Source organism: Sarcophilus harrisii, chromosome 1 (assembly GCF_902635505.1).
Source record: "Sarcophilus harrisii chromosome 1, mSarHar1.11, whole genome shotgun sequence".
Classification (NCBI taxonomy): Eukaryota; Metazoa; Chordata; class Mammalia; order Dasyuromorphia; family Dasyuridae; genus Sarcophilus; species Sarcophilus harrisii.
The window spans coordinates 648,006,112-648,023,716 of NC_045426.1; the positions used below are offsets into that span (position 1 = coordinate 648,006,112).

The 17,605-nt window shown below is 41.0% G+C and overlaps 1 protein-coding gene across 12 annotated transcripts in view; it reads left to right on the forward strand.

Annotated features, from left to right (window-relative positions):
- SMARCA4 (SWI/SNF related, matrix associated, actin dependent regulator of chromatin, subfamily a, member 4) overlaps positions 1-10,172 on the forward strand; it is a 91,239-nt gene extending 81,067 nt beyond the window's left edge. For 8 of the 12 annotated variants that reach the window (XM_031947554.1, XM_031947552.1, XM_023496549.2 and 5 more), the window contains 5 exons: positions 5,884-5,992; positions 6,633-6,734; positions 7,184-7,316; positions 7,783-7,922; positions 9,681-10,172. In XM_031947554.1, the coding sequence (XP_031803414.1) occupies positions 5,884-5,992; positions 6,633-6,734; positions 7,184-7,316; positions 7,783-7,922; positions 9,681-9,713 (517 nt within the window). In that variant the 3' untranslated portion in view covers positions 9,714-10,172. Of the gene's footprint in view, positions 1-2,445; positions 5,432-5,883; positions 5,993-6,632; positions 6,735-7,183; positions 7,317-7,782; positions 7,923-9,680 lie in introns of those variants that run through there. The other 4 variants (XM_023496550.2, XM_023496551.2, XM_012541893.3 and 1 more) reach the window with 2 other exon arrangements.
- The last annotated feature ends 7,433 nt before the right edge of the window (positions 10,173-17,605 follow it).

Consider the following 17,605-nt stretch of genomic DNA (forward strand, 5'->3'; position numbering starts at 1 on the left):
TATTATTGTCTCACCTTTTTTTGATGGCATTTAAATAAAAATGATCCCACAGTTATCCTTTTAAATTTTTGTTCCCAATATACTTTTTGTAGTATATAATAAACTCATTCTCTGTGGACTTAATAAAAGCATTCTTAGTATAGCACCAGTAGCAGAAAAGACAGTGAGGATGAATCACACCTCATTCCTTTGGCTCTGATTCTGCCCATGATTTACTTGGGATCAGATTTTGGGAGTCCTTTGAAGCCAAGTTAAGGAATTTGTATTTTATATTATAGGGACAGGGAAGCTATCAAAGGTGTTTGATAGAGGAGGAACCCAGATGGGGGCTCTTAGGAAGATTAGTAATATATATAGTTCCTAATATATGGAAATCACTATTTTTGGTCATATGTATTTATTGTTTTATTATTTTTATTATTGTTTGTATTATTGTTTTGAAATTTTTTTTTTTTTAACTTTCACTAGTATTTTATTTTTCCAAATATATGCAAAGATATCTTTCAACATTCATTTTTGTAAGACTTTGTATGCCCAAGACAGCAAACAATCTGAGATAGGTTAAATATGTACAATTTCCATATTCGTCGTGTCATGCAAGAAAAATCAGACCAAAAGGGAAAAACCATGAGAAAGAAAACAAACAAAAAAAGAAAAATAGTATATTTCAATCTATATTCAGTCTTTATAGAACTTTGGATGTGGATGGCATTTTCTATGAGATTACTTCATGTTGATGACTCCATGAGCCTATCATTGTGAACACTTACTCCCAGGGCATAAGTTTCCACCCTCCCATGTCTCTTCATCATGTGTGATATTTATCCAGGCTTTTTTGTAATTACTCCACTGAAGATCTAGTTCCTCTGGTTCTTCTCGTGTTTCCTAGATACCTGTGTGACACTTGGGCCGTCCATGTGTTCATCCTTGCTAAATAATCATTGCACATCTTCCAATACAAGTCTAGAAAAATGTCAGTGTGGGTCCAGCTCAGTTTCTCTGTTAGTTTATCAACTCTCCTGAGGACCTCCTTTGATCATCCTTATGATCTGCCCCCTTTCCTATTGCTGACATAGCAGAATCAGAAGGGAACTAATCCCAAAGGGTTTGTATTTTTGTTGGAAGGATCACTAAGGCCTAACTCCTAGCAACGAGCTGCTCTGCAGTTAGTAAATGTAGTCCTCAAGTAGTAGTGTGTCCCTAGGCCTCTACTTGAAGACTTTTTCAGCTGGGTGAGTGGAGGGTAACCACAAGGAAGCATCTGAGCAAGAAACCTGAGTTAACAATTCTAGCAGTCTCCTTGTTATTTTTGTTCTAGTCTTGATTAGTTTCTGGGCAGGTTTATATTTTGATTCTTTGTCCTGCTGTTTCTCTACATGCATAATATAGATGTGGAGTACCAAGGATTACAGGGGGAAAGAAACAACTTGAAGGATCTCTGATTCCTTCTTTGTGCATAGTCATGCTCCTAGGTCATGTCATATCCTTTTCTACACTTTGGTAAAAGATAAATAACTTAACCATGGCCAAAAAAGTCCAATGTGATGGTCAACTCTGATTTCTAACCTCTGTCCACTTAGCTAGTCTGGTTCTCAGACAGCATATGGCCTATCACTGGCCTTGGAGGATCTAAGCTTCTAGTCACGCTTTGGTAGTAGAGAGGAAGAAGGGGAAGAAGTAAATATAATGTTTGTGATGAATAAATACTGTGGGGTATCGCTTTTGAATGTGGAAAAGCCAGGCCTAAACGTGTGCAGCAGGCAGATTTCAGTGCAACATTCTCTAACAGTACATAGTCCCGTCTCATAGACATGCACAAGCCCCACAGACCTCCAGGGACACCAGCATTCACCTTGTTGGCCCATGAACCTCCTCAGCCTGCCCTTGAGTTAGGGACTGACCATGAGGTGGGTTCTTGTGGCTCAGGAAGAGGAAGTGACTTGCCTTTAGAAAGGGTTGGAGCAACAGCTTGGAATGTGGGGAACGCTGGCATCAGCATCCATTCCTCCATGCATTTCCTGTAGAGATAGAAGCCAGGAGCTTACTGCCCTGCCCAAAGTATGCAGGACAGAGAAACATCAGAGCAAGTCTTAAGGGGGTAGAGTTGAAAAGAAGTTGAAAACAACTACTTCCTGAGCCTGTGACCTGGAAATCCACATAGATCCTGAAAGTGCCCTCGCTCTTGGAAGGTAAGACTTTATATTTATCTGAATTCAGAATCATCAAATTCTACCTTAACCCATTTCCACAACCTGTTCTTACTGATCTGGTAGCAAAGCTGCCTCTCTCTGCAGCCCACCTGCCAGCCTCCTTTGTGGCTAGGCTAGGACCTGGAGCTGCTGGGCAGTCCAGCGGTCACTCTGAGCAATTGTCTCTGAGGTAGTGTAGTGTTGGTAGCAGCCCACTAAACTGCTCTTTGTTTTTGTTTCTTATTTCTCTCTGCAGCAGAGTGACGAGCAGTGTGTAATGTGTAGAAGCTTCTCCACACTAGCCCAAAACAACATGACTTATAACTGTTGAACTATGGAAGAGCCATTTCCAATTGCACCATATTGTTAAAATGGCCAGACTTGTTCTCATCTTTAAGAAATGTTCTGCAAATATTTTTTTAAAATCTCCTTGGTCAAAAGTGAAAACGACCTTAATGAAGTCCAGTCTGGTCTGATTCTTCCATCTTCTGTGACATCAGCATCATCTGCAGCCAAACAGCTACAAACAAGTCATGAGGAGTCGTAGCAGCTGCCCCCTTTGAAGGCAGAATCTCCCCCTTCCCCAGGAATCCAGCAGCCCTTGGTCTGAGCTTTTGCAAGAGGCATATTGTCTGCTAGCAAATCAATGGTAGCAGCTGGGAATCCAGCTTAAGCAGATAAATTTTTTTAATGACTGAGACCAGAAGGTGGCGCTCTCTAACCAAATATCTTTTAGACTAGAAGCATGAACACTAAAACAATAGGAAGTACCCGCAAACCCTGGCAGAAGGAAGCCAGCACATATAGGAACACCCTAGTCTTTTTCCTCATAGAGGCTTTGAGTACTGAACATCCTGGCTGAAAAACATGGTGTCTTCTACTAGACTCAAGGCCTGATGAAGCCTTGATAACTGAAGGGGCAGGTCAGGGTCCCGAAGAGAGAGCGAAGCCTGTTGTGGCCACAGTGCATGTGGCCCTATGAACAAAGGAGTAGGGAAGCATGGAACCCTCGTTCCTTCTGTGGCTGCTACCTCAGAAGCAAGCAAGAAAGGCAACAAGCTTACCCCCAAATGGCAGGACAGTCCAGTAGGGCTGAGAGGTGTTGAGGAAGGTTACCAATATCTTTAACAAACAGTTAATAGTTTGGGATAGTAAACTATCTTAAAGCATAAGGAATGGTATGCCTTAGGATGGTCAGCCACAGAGCTCCCTGTGGTACCCCAAGCAGGGACTGCCTTGAATTGGATGACGCCGTCTTGCCAGAGAAACTACCCAAAAGCTCCAGGGTGAGCAGAGTGGAAAAGAGAGGCTTTGGGCTCAGAAGACTTGGGTTAACATCCTGTTTTTTAACTTAATGGTGATATAACTGGGATTACCATTGAGCTTATTCAGAATCTCTGGTTTTATGGTTTACGTAATCAAAAGAAGAGGCTCCTAGACCTTGAGAACTAGAAGGGAACATGAAGAGATCTCTTTGTTAGCCTGCTTAGTACAAATGAGGACCTTCAGTCCCAAACTGCATGGGCTGGGACTCACTCACAATAATAGTCCTTAACTTCCTTGGACTGAAGACCAAATGCAAGAAAATGTAGTTATGTGAACCTTAAAACATTAGATAAATGTAAGTTATTTCAATTTATGTACAAAAGACAATCACATGAAAGAATTTATTATGAAATGGAAAGAATTTTGTTAACATGCTGCTGTAAATGGTAAATAAATTTAATGGACAATATTGTTGCATTTTAAGTAACGAAGGATGTGAATAATTCAGAGAAACCCAGAAATATTTGTTTGAACTGAATCAAAGTAAAGAGAGTGAACCCAGGAGAGCAGTGGACATGGTGACCACAGTCATGTGAACAGAAAGACTACTCTGAGAGGTGTCCAGATCCAGAATACTTGCAGGGACTCCCATCAATTCCCTCTGACTGAAACTCAAAACGCTCCCTTGCTCTCTGCTAAGAAATGGCACACCTCTGCACAGACGAGCACATTTGGCCCCTCATAGGCACTAGATTGGACAGTTTGATTTGACTGGTTTTTTTGATCTCTTTGTAAGAGATGGTTCTACATAGGGGTAGGATTATTGTTGGGGAATGATTGTTGTATAAGAACATTACATCCCAAAACTTTTTTTAAGATTTTTTGAAGAAAGATTTTTTTGTTGTCAAAAGCTGCTGTATATCTCATTTCCAAAATTTGAAGCAGTAAAGAAGGGCAACAGATTTAAACTAAATCATCTCTGCAAAAAAGACTTTAGCAACTATTTATTTCCCCTTCCTCATTTCACAGAGGAAGAAACTGAGGCTCAGAGAAGTGATAAAAATTGGGGTCAAAGTAGCAGTAAAATCAGTTGCTCTCCTGTGTTCTTTATATTCTGTTGTGGGAATCTCACTTGGGTCATGTGGTCTTAGAAAGGAATCCTTAGCATCATGACCTGAGAGCTAGATTGAGTCAGGGAACTCTATGTTCAGTTGTGTGACACTGGACAAGTCACTTACCTGCTCCCAACCTCAATTTTCCCATCTGCAAAATGAAATGGTATTTGTCCAATGTGGTGGTTGTGATGATGAAATGAGATAATTATAAGCCACCTTAGAAACCTTAAAGCATGGCTGCTATTATTTGAAAAGGACTGTTTTACAAATAAGCTAACAGATTTGGCAAAAAGCCATACCTCTTTCAGATAGTTGGCCAAGGATTACTTACTGCCTGACAGTGTGGGCAGGGCCTTTGTCCTACTTGTAACTTCTGATTCATTTCTCACCTGCTGCTGAAGCATATGAAACAGTTTGTTTGGGAGAAGTAAGTTCCTCTTTAGGTCAAGAGAAATAAAAACACCAAAGAGTAGAGGAATTTATTTCAATTTGAGCAGACTTTCAGTTTACCAGAAGTCTAGGGCAGTCATACACATGAAGCTTCAGAAGTAGCTGATACCGACAACTCAAAGTGATTCTGAGAAGCCTGGGTGTGATCAGTGAGCTTAAAGAATTAGTATGATTGACACCCCGTGTCTTTTGTGGAACTAAGCACTTGCTGTTACCTTCCCAATGGTGGACAGAACCCTGTAACACCCTTAGAACACAAAACTTCCTTGCTTTATTCTGATGGTTTCTTGTGTTCTTTGTTGTTTGCCTACTTGTCTTAAACTGGAAGAAGCTATAAGATACTCAGTTCTGTGGAAGTCTAGCCACTGGTGTCTCCATTTGTAACAAAAAATAAAAACATTCAAAAGTTCAGTGGATTATTATGTTTGTGGTTTTTGTCTGAATAAACTGTACTTTTTACTTAATATTTCAAGCAAAATGACCTGTGCCTGTATTAAAATCATAAATCTCTTGAGTTGGATGATATATCTGAGTGTGCATATTCTCTCACCTTTCCCACCATAAACCTACTGTATTTCTCCTCCAGCAGTATCAGTTTCTGTCATATTCTCTTCCCTCCTTTTGTGCTATTTAGTTAGCCCAGGTCTCGGCGTCTCCCTCCCTTCCCAATTTCTATTGGTCATACCCTGGAAATGAAAGTATGAAACCCTGGCGTTGTGGTCATCTTATGCTTGTTTTGTTCAGCTTGTGCTCCCCAGGAGGGCCCTGGGCAGGGAAAGAGAGGGGAATGGCCTGCTTTGGGGTGGGTACCTGCCTGAGCTGGTAGTTCATGCCTGGTGGGTGTGTGTCCCCTTGTTTTGTAGTAGTAGTGGACGCCAGCTGAGCGAGGTGTTTATTCAGCTTCCTTCCCGAAAAGAACTGCCAGAGTACTACGAACTCATCCGAAAACCTGTGGACTTCAAGAAAATAAAGGTACCATTGCCTTCCAGATTCAGCTAAGGAAAAGACATTTCTTATCTATAAGCTAGAAGTCACAGTCCTGCCTTGTTAATAAAACATTCTAAAAAAAACCTGAATAACACCCCTATTCCTGTCCCTTAATTTTGCTCCTGTTACTTGTTTGACTTAGCCATGACCTGTTATTTCTTGGGTCATGCAAGGTCATTTCAGAGGAGCCCCAACTTGATGGGCAAAGACTTCAGATGGGTCTGGTGAGACTGAAGATAGGGTTTTTTCTGTGGCTAGCACTTATATGGATACTAATATGGAAAGTGCTGGGTTAAGATCTGATTTAAGGCCTATGAAATAGACTGATTTGAGTTTTCCAACAAGACAGTTTACCTTTTTTCCCCCCCATGGAGGAGGCAGTCAGGGTTAAGTGAATTGTCCAAGATCACACAGCTAGTAAGTGTCAAGTGACTGAGGCTAGATTTGAACTTGGGTCCTTCTAACTCTAGGACCACTATTCTATCCACTTTCCCTGGACAGTTCTCTTTTAAATGATTAGAGGTATATAGGGTGATTTTGGGGGAAGAGGTGGTTTTCTGTCATTTGAGCGCTTCATTATATACCAAGTCTTGACCCTCATTTTTCTCTCTCCCTCGTTTCCCAGGAACGGATCCGCAACCACAAGTACCGAAGTCTCAATGACCTAGAGAAGGATGTGATGCTGTTGTGTCAGAATGCCCAGACCTTCAATCTGGAAGGCTCACTGGTAAAGATCCAGCACTACTATCTGGGAGGGGACAGTTGGAAGAGCCCATCCCCCAATTTTAGATGCAGCCAGCCACCCTTCGTTTGTCCAACAATTGAGACCAACCATGGCTGCATTTTTAACTTTTCTTGTTGGTCTCCTGGTGTGATCTACACCAAGATAGAGGGCCACACTTGTGAAATCTAGGCCATTTGCCCCCTGACCTGAGAAAATAAATTTCACCCTACCAAAATGGTGCATGTGCTCTTTCAAAGCTGTTGATCATAAATGTCCACATACAGTAGAACTCTGCAGATTCATGTTCCCAGTTCTGTCCCTTTTCTCGTGAATGTTATAATGCAATTTCTTTTTCCCCTACATTCCCATGTTAAAGGTGTTGTAAATTCTGCCAGATTGGCTTGGTTCCAACTCTCCATCCTTCCCACTCTCCCAACTCCCCTTTCCCTTAGATTTATGAAGACTCGATCGTCCTACAATCTGTTTTCACTAGTGTGAGACAGAAAATTGAGAAAGAAGATGATAGCGAAGGAGAAGAAAGTGAAGAGGAGGAAGAAGGGGAAGAGGAAGGATCTGAATCTGAATGTGAGTTTGCCTTGATGCTTCAGACTTGGTAGTAACGAGCATCCTGACCAGATATCTTTAGTCTCTCTGGGGAAATGGGAGCATGAGAGTGACAAGCCTGGAGACTGGAAGGGCTTGTGTAGGGAGGATTGGGGAGATCCCAGTTCTTGTGTCACTACCTGGGGGAAGATGGGTTTCATAATGTAGATAACCCCCAAGTTTGGGGTCCTGGAAAGTCTCATGATTCTCATAGGCCCTTTTAGTACCACCTATTTTATTATCCTGGAAGAAGAGTGGGTTTGTGGATTTTTACCCTGACTTCTGGGATTCAGGGAGGCCGGAAAGCTGGGAAAAGAGAGTAAGGTGAAAGGCTTTTGGGGAAGCTCTAAGCCTATAACCAGTTTTCTTCTCTTGGTCCTCAGAGCCCAACAAGTACCCCACCCCCCATCCCCCCCCCCCAGTCTTATTCCATGTTATTCCTTTTCAGCTCGCTCTGTCAAAGTGAAGATCAAACTTGGCCGAAAAGAGAAAGCACAGGACAGATTAAAGGGTCGGAGACGCACCAGCCGGGGGTCCCGAGCCAAACCAGTAGTAAGTGACGATGACAGCGAAGAAGAACAGGAGGAGGTAAAGACCAGAGGAGCTTGTTTGTAATAGGGAAACCTAGGGTGCATGTTCAGTCTGGCAGGAGCATCAGCCATAGTGCACTTTCCCTATGCTCTGCCACGTGCTTTTCAAACTCATCATTAGCTCGGGGCCAAAGCCAGAGGAAGCTCATCAGGTTACCTAGTCCTTCCCCTCACTTGACAACCAAGGAAACTGAGGAATGGCAAGCTAAAATGGCTTTTCCTAAAGTTACTCACAGGCAGTAAGGGGCAGAGAGTTACAGTAAATGCCTGTCTAGGTAACACTTAACATGGGCAAAAGTCAAGTACTTAAATCTGAAGTTATCCTATAAAGAGATTCCCTCCCCACTTCAGCAAACATTTATGTTTGAGAGCCTGGGTCCTTTCTAGTATAGACTTTGGTTACCAAGAACAGTAATCACTTTAACATTCCATAGAGTAGGGTCTTATAACTGGAAACAACCTTGGATGACCTCATGGGACCCCAGCCCTCACTGCCCAACTCATCCTCAGATGTGGGGCAGCAGCACAGCTGCAGCAACTTCTAGACCTGGGGAAAGAAACCAGGGCCACCATGACTGACCCCAGAGGGTTTCAGGAGAGGGGATGATGGTCTTCCAACATAGCATTATCATCTTCCCCTACCTCCTCCTTCCTTGTTAGACAGTGTACATACAAATAAAAAGAATTCAGTAGCCCCCACTTCCAAGGTAGTGAATTGTCTAAAGTTGCCATGTTGGGATAGCTGATCCTAACCCATCCCAGTACTGTTTCTGGCAAAAAAAGGCAGAGGCAGCTTTGATCAACCTGGTTGATATTGACCAACAGTTTTTCTTGATTTATTTTTATTTAAGCCTTTTTTGTCCCTCTTTTCAGTTCCTGCAGGCTAAGCTTCTATAACTTTCCACTGTAACTTTCAAGCTAGGATTTCTTGTAATGTCCCCTAGGCTTTCATTGTCTATTCTGAAGGTGTCATTAGATAAAAAGGGTCTTTAAAATATAAATAAAATATTAACCTTTGGGGCTCATTGCTATATTAAACTGAGACTTGGGCCCACTAGGAAGAGCTAACAACCTCTAATGAAAAAAAGTAACCACTTTTAACAGTGAGGAAAGTTTTAGATTAAGAAAATCTCAATATCTTAGCATATGTATGTCACAGTTGCATTTCAACTAATCTTAAGGGAATTAGGATTAGCAAAACAAATTCTAATCTGTTTAATTTATTACTATTTGTTAATAGTAACACAGACATTTTCAGTTTAACCAGTATTTCTGCCTGTCCTGAATATAAATGCTGCATATGATAGTCCAGCAATGCCACAGGTTTGCAAGATACCCTCATTTGTGAGATCCTGCCTAATATCCGAGGCAGTCATCTTAGGACACATCAAATAAGTATTCTATTTCCCAGTAAAGATAGAAGCCTACCCTTCATCAGAATTAACTAAATGTTTCCTGACACTGATTGGTGCATTTCTCTGGAAGGATAGGTTAGAATGGTGGCATCTTGTGCAAGAGTACTGCTGTGCAGTCCCAGAACCTTGGTCTCAATCCTAGCTGCTTTCCAGCTAAGTGACCTTTGAACATCATCTTTGTATCAGTAAAATGAGGATGTGGGATTAGATTATCTTCAAGTCCCTTCCAACCCCAAGAGTGATGTGGTACTCTGAGCTTCCCGGATTCTGGGCAGTTCCCCTGAGGGCCCTGCCTGCCTGCCTGTGTGCTCAACAGCCTTTCTTTGTGCCCTACTTTTTAGGATCGCTCAGGAAGTGGCAGTGAAGAAGACTAAATCGGACATTCCACGCTGTAGACCCCCGAGAGAGTCCCTCTTCCTTTAGCTGTAACGGGTAGCAACAAATGTAGTATCAGACTTCAGTAAATTGTATAAAAATCTTCCATATTTATACTGCAGAGAAGATGTAGGACTGTTTGTGTCTTGCCTTGTCCTGACATCAGTAGCGTTTATAACAGCATTAACTGTTTAAAAAGGAAAAAAAAAAGAATTATGAATTGGGGAACACTTGATATCTATTTTTTCTTTTTCTGGCAGTACTGTTTCAGTTGCAGTATTGAATCACTGTAGTTTAAACTGTGGATGCATGTGTGTAGCCGTCCACTACTAGTACTGTATTTTATTCAACAGGTCAAAGTCACCAGGTCCACCTGTCCACAGGGGACACTGACCCTGGTGAGTGTGTGTGTGTCAGCGTCACTGGATTTCAGACAGTAATAAATTAAACAGAAAGACTCTCTGGTGGACTTATTATCTTTACAATATTCATGTGTTACAGTCATTTCTATAACTCTTCCGCCCTCCTCCCCAATTCCTACCATGCTGCCAACACAGAAAGCAGAAAACAAAGGGGCAACTAAATGGCACAGTGCATAGAGCACCAACTCTGGAGTCAGGAGGATCTGGGTTCAAATTCGGCCTTGGATACTTGACACTTCCCAGCTACGTGATCCAGGGCAAGTCACTTAACCCCAAAATTAAGTTGAGGACACACAAGCTGAAGACACCCTGATTTTGAAGGGAGATTCACTGCCTGAGTAGGAGGATAAGACTCCTGGTTCTGCCTTCAAGAGCAATGATTTTCTGAGGCTCATGTTCTTTTCTTTCCCCTCAATAGTATTTTGTTTTTCTAATTATATGTAAAGATAGTTTTCAACATTCATTTTTGTAAGATTTTGAGTTTCAGGTTTTTTTCTTCCTCTCTTCTTTCCTCCCTCCCCAAGAGAGCAAGCAATCTGATATAGAGTATATGTCATTTTAAACATATTTCCATATTAGTCATGTGATAAAAGAAAAATCACAACAAAAGGGAAAATCATGAGAAAGCACAAAAAAAGTGAAAATAGTATGCTCTTTGATCCAATACTGTTTCTACTGGATTTGTATCCCAAAGTCATCATCAAAGCAGGAAGACCCAAATGTGCATGTTTATGGCAGCTCTTTTTGTAGTCCTAAGAAACTGAACTTAGTGATGCCCATCAGCTGGAGAAAGACTGAATAAATTGTGGTATATGAATGTTATGGAATATTACTTTTTGTAAGTAACGCTCAGCCGGATGATTTCAGAGAGGCCTGGAGAGACTTGCATGAACTGATGCTAAGTGAAGTGAGCAGAACCAGGAGATCATTGTACACGGCAAGGACAAGATTATGTGATAATCAACTGTGATGGACTTGGTTCTTTTCAACAATGAGGTGATTCAAGGCATCTCTAATAGACTTGTGATGAAGTGCCATCTGCATCCAGAACTATGGAGATTGAATAGGGATCAAAGCATAGTTATTTCCAACTTTTTTGTTGCTGTTTTCTTGGTTGGGTTTTTATGGTTTTTCCCTCTTGATCCAATTTTTCTCGCGCAGCATGATGAATATAGAAATATGTTTAGAAGAATTGTATGTTTAACCTATATCAGATTGCTTGCTATCTTGGGGAGGTGGGAGAAGGGGGAGGAAAATTTGCAAAGGTGAATGTTGAAAACTAGCTTTGCATATATTTGGAAAAATAAAATGCAATTAAAAAAAGTAATATGCTTCAATCTGCAGTCAGTCTCTATATAGCTCTCTGGATGTGGATGGCATTTTCCATCCCAAGCCTATTTTTCTTGCTGTAATACTTAGTTTTCTTTGCTGTATTACTTAAAATAGCTAAGCCTATCAGAACCGATCATCACATAATTTTGCTGTTACTGTATATTTAATGTTTTGCTCACTTCACTCAGTATCACTTCATGGAAGTCCAAGCTTTTATGAAATCGGCCTGCTCATCAATTCTTAATAAGATATTATTTCTTTATATGAATACATACCATAAATTATTCAGCCATTCCCTCAATTTTGAGGTTCATGTTCTAAAACCTGGTGATGCTTGGTGTAAGAGGGCAGTCTCACCTCTGGCTGAATGAGAATCCTCTCTACTACATATAAGCAGGCAGTCTACATTTGATCTCACAGTTAATTGTTCTGTTTCCAAAGACGGAGCCTTTCAGCATTGGTCACTTAGACTTTTCCCAAGGTAGATACACATTCTTAGGGTGTCTCCCCACCTTCCAGATATTTACTTACCAACTTTTTAGGTCTTAGGAGAGTCTTAAGATCAAAGATTTGGACCTCTGAAGTCACCTCAGCATGCATTTTCTTTGCTATATATTTGATATCCTTTAAGATTTGCAGCCCGCACCCAAATAGATTGACTCAGAGCACAAAAATGGGGCTGTATTTGACTGGTTCCTTTCATCACTCACTTTTGTAATTCCCATCTCATGGGGTCTGAAGAGTTGCTAGGCTGAGAATGAGAACAGTGCTAGGTCCTAGACATTATGGTTAGACAGGCTGTGTGTGTCAGGCTGGAGAAGTTTGGATTTGGACACATGGGGAGGCCTAACTTGTATTAAAGTATCCTCAGTTCTCAAGCACCAGAAGTTGTTAGGGCTCTTCTCTCTAAGATCTCACATGTGTTTGCTTTTTCTGAATCTGATCCCCTCACCCCAGTCAAAGGAGCTAGATCTAGATCCCAATGAATCCACTTCCCGTTTCCCATTACCATAGCTGAGAACCAGTTCTAGACCAACATTCTTTTATCATGTCTCCCACCATTGCAGTGCTGAATCACAACTGGTCTTTGTTCGGTGGTTCTTGTCCTCTGGGAAGGAGAGCAGGTGGACATATTTTATCATGGCATTGCCCAGTTGGGTCAATGCTGATGAAGGACAGGAAGACCCAAAATCAAATTTCTGACAACTAAGCTGCGTGATGTTGGGCAAGTCACTTTTGTTTGCCTGTTTCCTTATATAAAATGGGGCCGATAATAGCAGCCACCTCTTAAGTTCTTTTCAAGGATCAAATAAAATGGCACATTTAAAGTACTATGTAAATGCTATTATATATTTTAAAAAGCTAAAAGTTATTGCAGTGGAAAAGAAAATAAATTTAATAGCTAATGCTATTAGCATGCCGCATATATAGGTTTAGGATTTGTGGTAGCTCTTTACATGTCACCTCAGTCTTCCCAACCACACCAAGTTGGGGACTTTTACAGCTGAGAAGAGGCTGAGAGAACTTAAGCAACCTGGGTCTAAAGCAGGATTTGAACTCGGGCTTTCCTGATCCGAAAGTTAGCAATCCTGTCTTCAGACATTAAATGTGAGGGATGTTAGGTGCCAGAGCAGAGGCTAGCAAGCATTACATTTAATTTCAAAGGTTTTTTTATTTGTATGAATGACTGACCTGGTTGCTCGCACTCTTAGCAGCATCCACAGTCCTTAGTGGTATTTTATAGGTAGCTGGTGTCTTGCATTTCCTTTTAAAAATCTGCCCCAATCCCATCTATCAAGTTTCTGTGAAGTTATAGAAATGCATTTTTCCATCCAAAAATCCATGAAAGCTAACTGCTCCCTCAGGCAGCAGGAAATGGGGCAGAACTGAGAGCAGCAAATACTTTGGCAAATTAACTTTGCAGAGAAATTCATTCCTGCCCATTTTCTCAGCTCCTTATCACTGTCATGATGTGAGGAGGCTGGGAAGATAATCTGCCATCCACCAGCGCTGTTTGTTTCTCCTAAACTCTGTCCAGCAAATTCACAGCTTTCATTACGAGTCTGAATCTGTTAGGCACATCTTCACCTAAGATACTGCAGTCTGCATAGTTAATGGACCAATTCATTCCTCTCTTCCCTCCAGACCAATCAAAGCCTAGAATCTTCCTTATCTTAGTGGAAGAGAAAACCCGTGTATGAGGCATAAGCAGCTGGCAGTCCATATCCAAATTGGCATCCCCAGTCTAAAACAGATTGCTTGGCAGCCTGTACAAGGATGGGCTGAGATTGCCATGTGATATGAATGTCTCCACATATTGTATGTATACATTTGCCCAGGACCAAGTGTCTTTGGATTTCATTCATTCATTTTGTAACTGCTCAAATACATAGAAAAGGCTTGGATTCATAGCTGAAGGCTATAAGGAAAATTTCATCTCTATCCAATGAATTTCCTAATAACAATGGGAATGGGTTAGCTGGGGTTAGAGAAATGGGGGAAAGATAGGGAGACCCCTTAAGAGTCTTAAGCAGTGATTGGACAATTGCTAAGTAGGCAAGACTTCAGGTAAAGGTGCTGAATCTCCAGGATCCCAACAATGAATTTCTGTGATCTGATGTTTCCATGACAGTATTCATGAATGTTAAGCACAAAGTTCACATGTTGTATGTTCAAAGTCAAAACTGTAGTAAAGACATGCAATGAAATGCAAATCGTGATACCAGAAATACTTCAGAATCATTATGTTTGATTTGGAGTTGATTTTTGGTAATTGCATTAGAAATCTTTTACTGTACTCAAGATTTTTGCGAACTTCAAATTCAGTCACACAACTCCATATTGGATCATGACCCACAGTTTAAGAAACTTTGCTTTAGCAGATTGTGAATGACAGTTTAAAAAGGAAAAAGATTTGAGTCATGGAGACTGATTAGGAGATCATTGCAATATTCCAGATGATACATTATGACATTCTAAATTGGTGTCAAAGATAAGTTCAAGATAGCTAAATTATGTGAGTGGAAGGATATTCATGAATTTGAAAATCCAAAGAATGTTATGAAGGGGTGAAGATTTTAGGGAAAGATTATGAGTTTGATTTTAGACGAGTCAATTTTTAGATATATTTAAGGTACTTATTTGGCAATTGGGGTTAAGTGACTGTCGCAGGGTCACACAGCTAGGAAGTGTTAAGAGGCCAGATTTGATCTCGGGTTCTCCTGACTTCAGGGCTGGTGCTCTAACCACTCCACCACCTAGCTTCCCCACTTATTTGGAAATTTCTAGTACAGTTGGATCTTGAAGGACTTATGAAGGACAAGGAAAGTGGATCAAGATGAAAACTCATGATGGACCTTTATTTCCTCTTGTGTATGACCTAACACCTTGTCACATCTTCATCTTCCTTCTTTGTTTAGAGAGTCATTGTCAAGGTCATTTCAATTTCTCTACTTACTCCAATGCCTGTCTCTTCCAGGAGTTTGTCTCCTGGGTCTCATCTTCAATCTTTCCCAAAGGATGCTTTCCCAGTTGCTTATAACCATGCTCAGGCTTCCCATTTTTAATTGTTAACAAAAGATTGATTAACCTTTATATCCTCAAACTATTATCCTGTAGCTCTTCTCTCCTTTGCTAAACTCCTAAAAGTACTACACCAGCTGCCTCCACTTGCTTACTGCTTATTTACCCAATCCTGAATATCTTTCACTGCCCCATCTAGCTGCCCCGTGAATATCTTTCAAAGTCTTCTGAACATTGATTGGTCCTACTACTGATGTCTCAAGGGCCACCATTCACTCCTATATTGCTTTTCCCATATTCTCCATCCTGCACTGTTGTCCACTCTCTCCCCACTTCTGTACTTTTTTTCCTCTTGGTTTCCCTGAGATATACCTGTCTCTCTGTGTCTCTTGTCTTGTATCCTATCCTACCCATTAATTACTCTTTCCATCCCTTCTATTTTTCTCTTCCTCCTTTTCCCCCATTTTCCTCTGCCTTTAACCCCCCACCTGTCTGCTGGATTTTTTTTTTTAATTTTTTTTTTATTTTACCTTTCCTGTAGGGGTATAGGGACAAAGGTCAGAATTTAGCAAGAAAGCTGTTGCCTAAGGTTCAAATGGGTAACCTGAGCTTTACCATAACCCCAGAGGCTGTGGGTCAAGGTACTGAACTCTGAGAAAGAAGGGAGGATGGCCAGGGACCAGATCTTTGAGACAAACCACTGGATTGACCCTTCTGAGATCATGAAGTGAACTGTTGCAGAGATGGAGGGGTTTCTGAGTCAGAACTAGCAGTGGAAGTGAAAAGTAAAGAGGGTTCTTCCTCAGAGCTCTGGGTGTTATATTAGTGTGATATGAGTGACTGGAGGATTGGGGGATGGCCAGGAGGCATGACTTCTTCCAGAGAAAGCTGCCCAGGTTTTTGATAAGGACTTAAGGACAAAAGAATGAGGGAAAAGAGTCATTTCTATTAAGAGCTTTGCTGGCGAATTAACCAACTTGGTGTGTGATTTGGGGAAAAGGTTTCTGCAAGAGAGATAATGGAGATATGTAAACATGGGCACAGGTCCAGCAGACAGGTTAACTTAATGGATGCTGATGTCAGAACCTGTGAGCTTGAATAGACACATCCATCCTGTGTGTAGGGCCCCCAGTTAGGGATGACTTGACTCCCTGGGGCCAGTACAGTTTGAATACTTCTATTGCTCAGGGCTTAAGACAATACCCAGAACAGAAGAGGAGGTACTTAATAAAAACTTATTGTTTAATTTTCCCCTGGAGAACTACTTAAGAACACCCCATAAGAACCGAAGTTATTAGAGGTTCCCAGGTCTTCTAAGGAACCTTGCTGAAATGCTGAGATGTTTTTGGACAAGAACAGGAGCTTCCCAAAATTCTGCTGAAGCAGCTAAGTATATAGAGGTTCCTGACAATATATTTGTCTTCTTCTTAGACTGTCAATCTAAGAGAGGAATCCTATCCATCATCCAATGCAACAATACATGAGTAATTGGTAAGTATAAAAATTAATGTTAAAAAAATTTTAGGTATCCTAGTCTCAAAAACTAGGGAACCTTTTTTTTTTTTTTTTTTTTTTTAATTTTTCCAAATACATGTAAATTCAAAGCACATCACCTTTGCAAATTTTTCTCCCTCTCCACCTTACTTCTCCCCAAGACAGCAAGCAGTTTGGATTATTATGTGATTCTTTTAAATATTTCCATATTCATTATGTTGTTCAAGAAAAATCAGATCAAGAGGAAAAAACTAACTATAAGAAAAGATGTGAAAGTACTATGCTTTGATCCACATTCAGTCTCCATAGTTCCCTCCCTGGATGCAGGGAGATCCCACATCTATTGGAATTGCTTTGAATCACCTCATTGTAGAAAGCCACGTCCATCACAGCTGATCATCACATAATCTTTTTGTTGCTGCGTACAATGTTCTCTTGGTTCTGCTCGCTTCATTCAGCATCAATTCATGTAAGCCTTTCTAGACTTTTATGAAATCAACCCTCATTATTTTTTATGGAACAGTAATATTCCATCACATTCACGTACCATAACTTTATTCAGCCATTCCCCAACTGATGGACATCCACTCAGTTTCTTGCCGTTACAAAAAGGACTGCTACAAACTTGCAACATATGGGTCCTTTTTCAAAGATGCTTTATTATTAGACCTTATTTCAACTTAGAAACACCTCTGGAGTTCAACTTTGATGACTTTTCTTGGTATGGAGAAGCAGTATGGTGCCCTCAAACTCAGAAGGAAGCCAACAAGGCTAAAAATACCCATTTGGGAATTACCTTTGGTCACCTGTCTTCAGGAAAAGAAACAAAAGCAAAAAACAGTCAGGAGCTTAAAGTCCTCCCTCCAGGTTATCTAAACGATTGCATGTTGCTTGCTTCCATGTGCCTGGAGTCAATCTAGCTGCTCCCAGAGAAGAGTTGACTTTGATTGTGCTCCACCAAAGCATTAGAAACCACTCCCCCCACTCTCAATAACCCAAAGAGTGGGTAGCTTTTCCTGGTTCAGTCACCATGGGAAATAATAAGGGAGTTGGACTTGCCTCAGTCTCTTCCACATTTTTCATAATCTTGCCTCCTTATAATAATTCTATGGAAGGCAGCC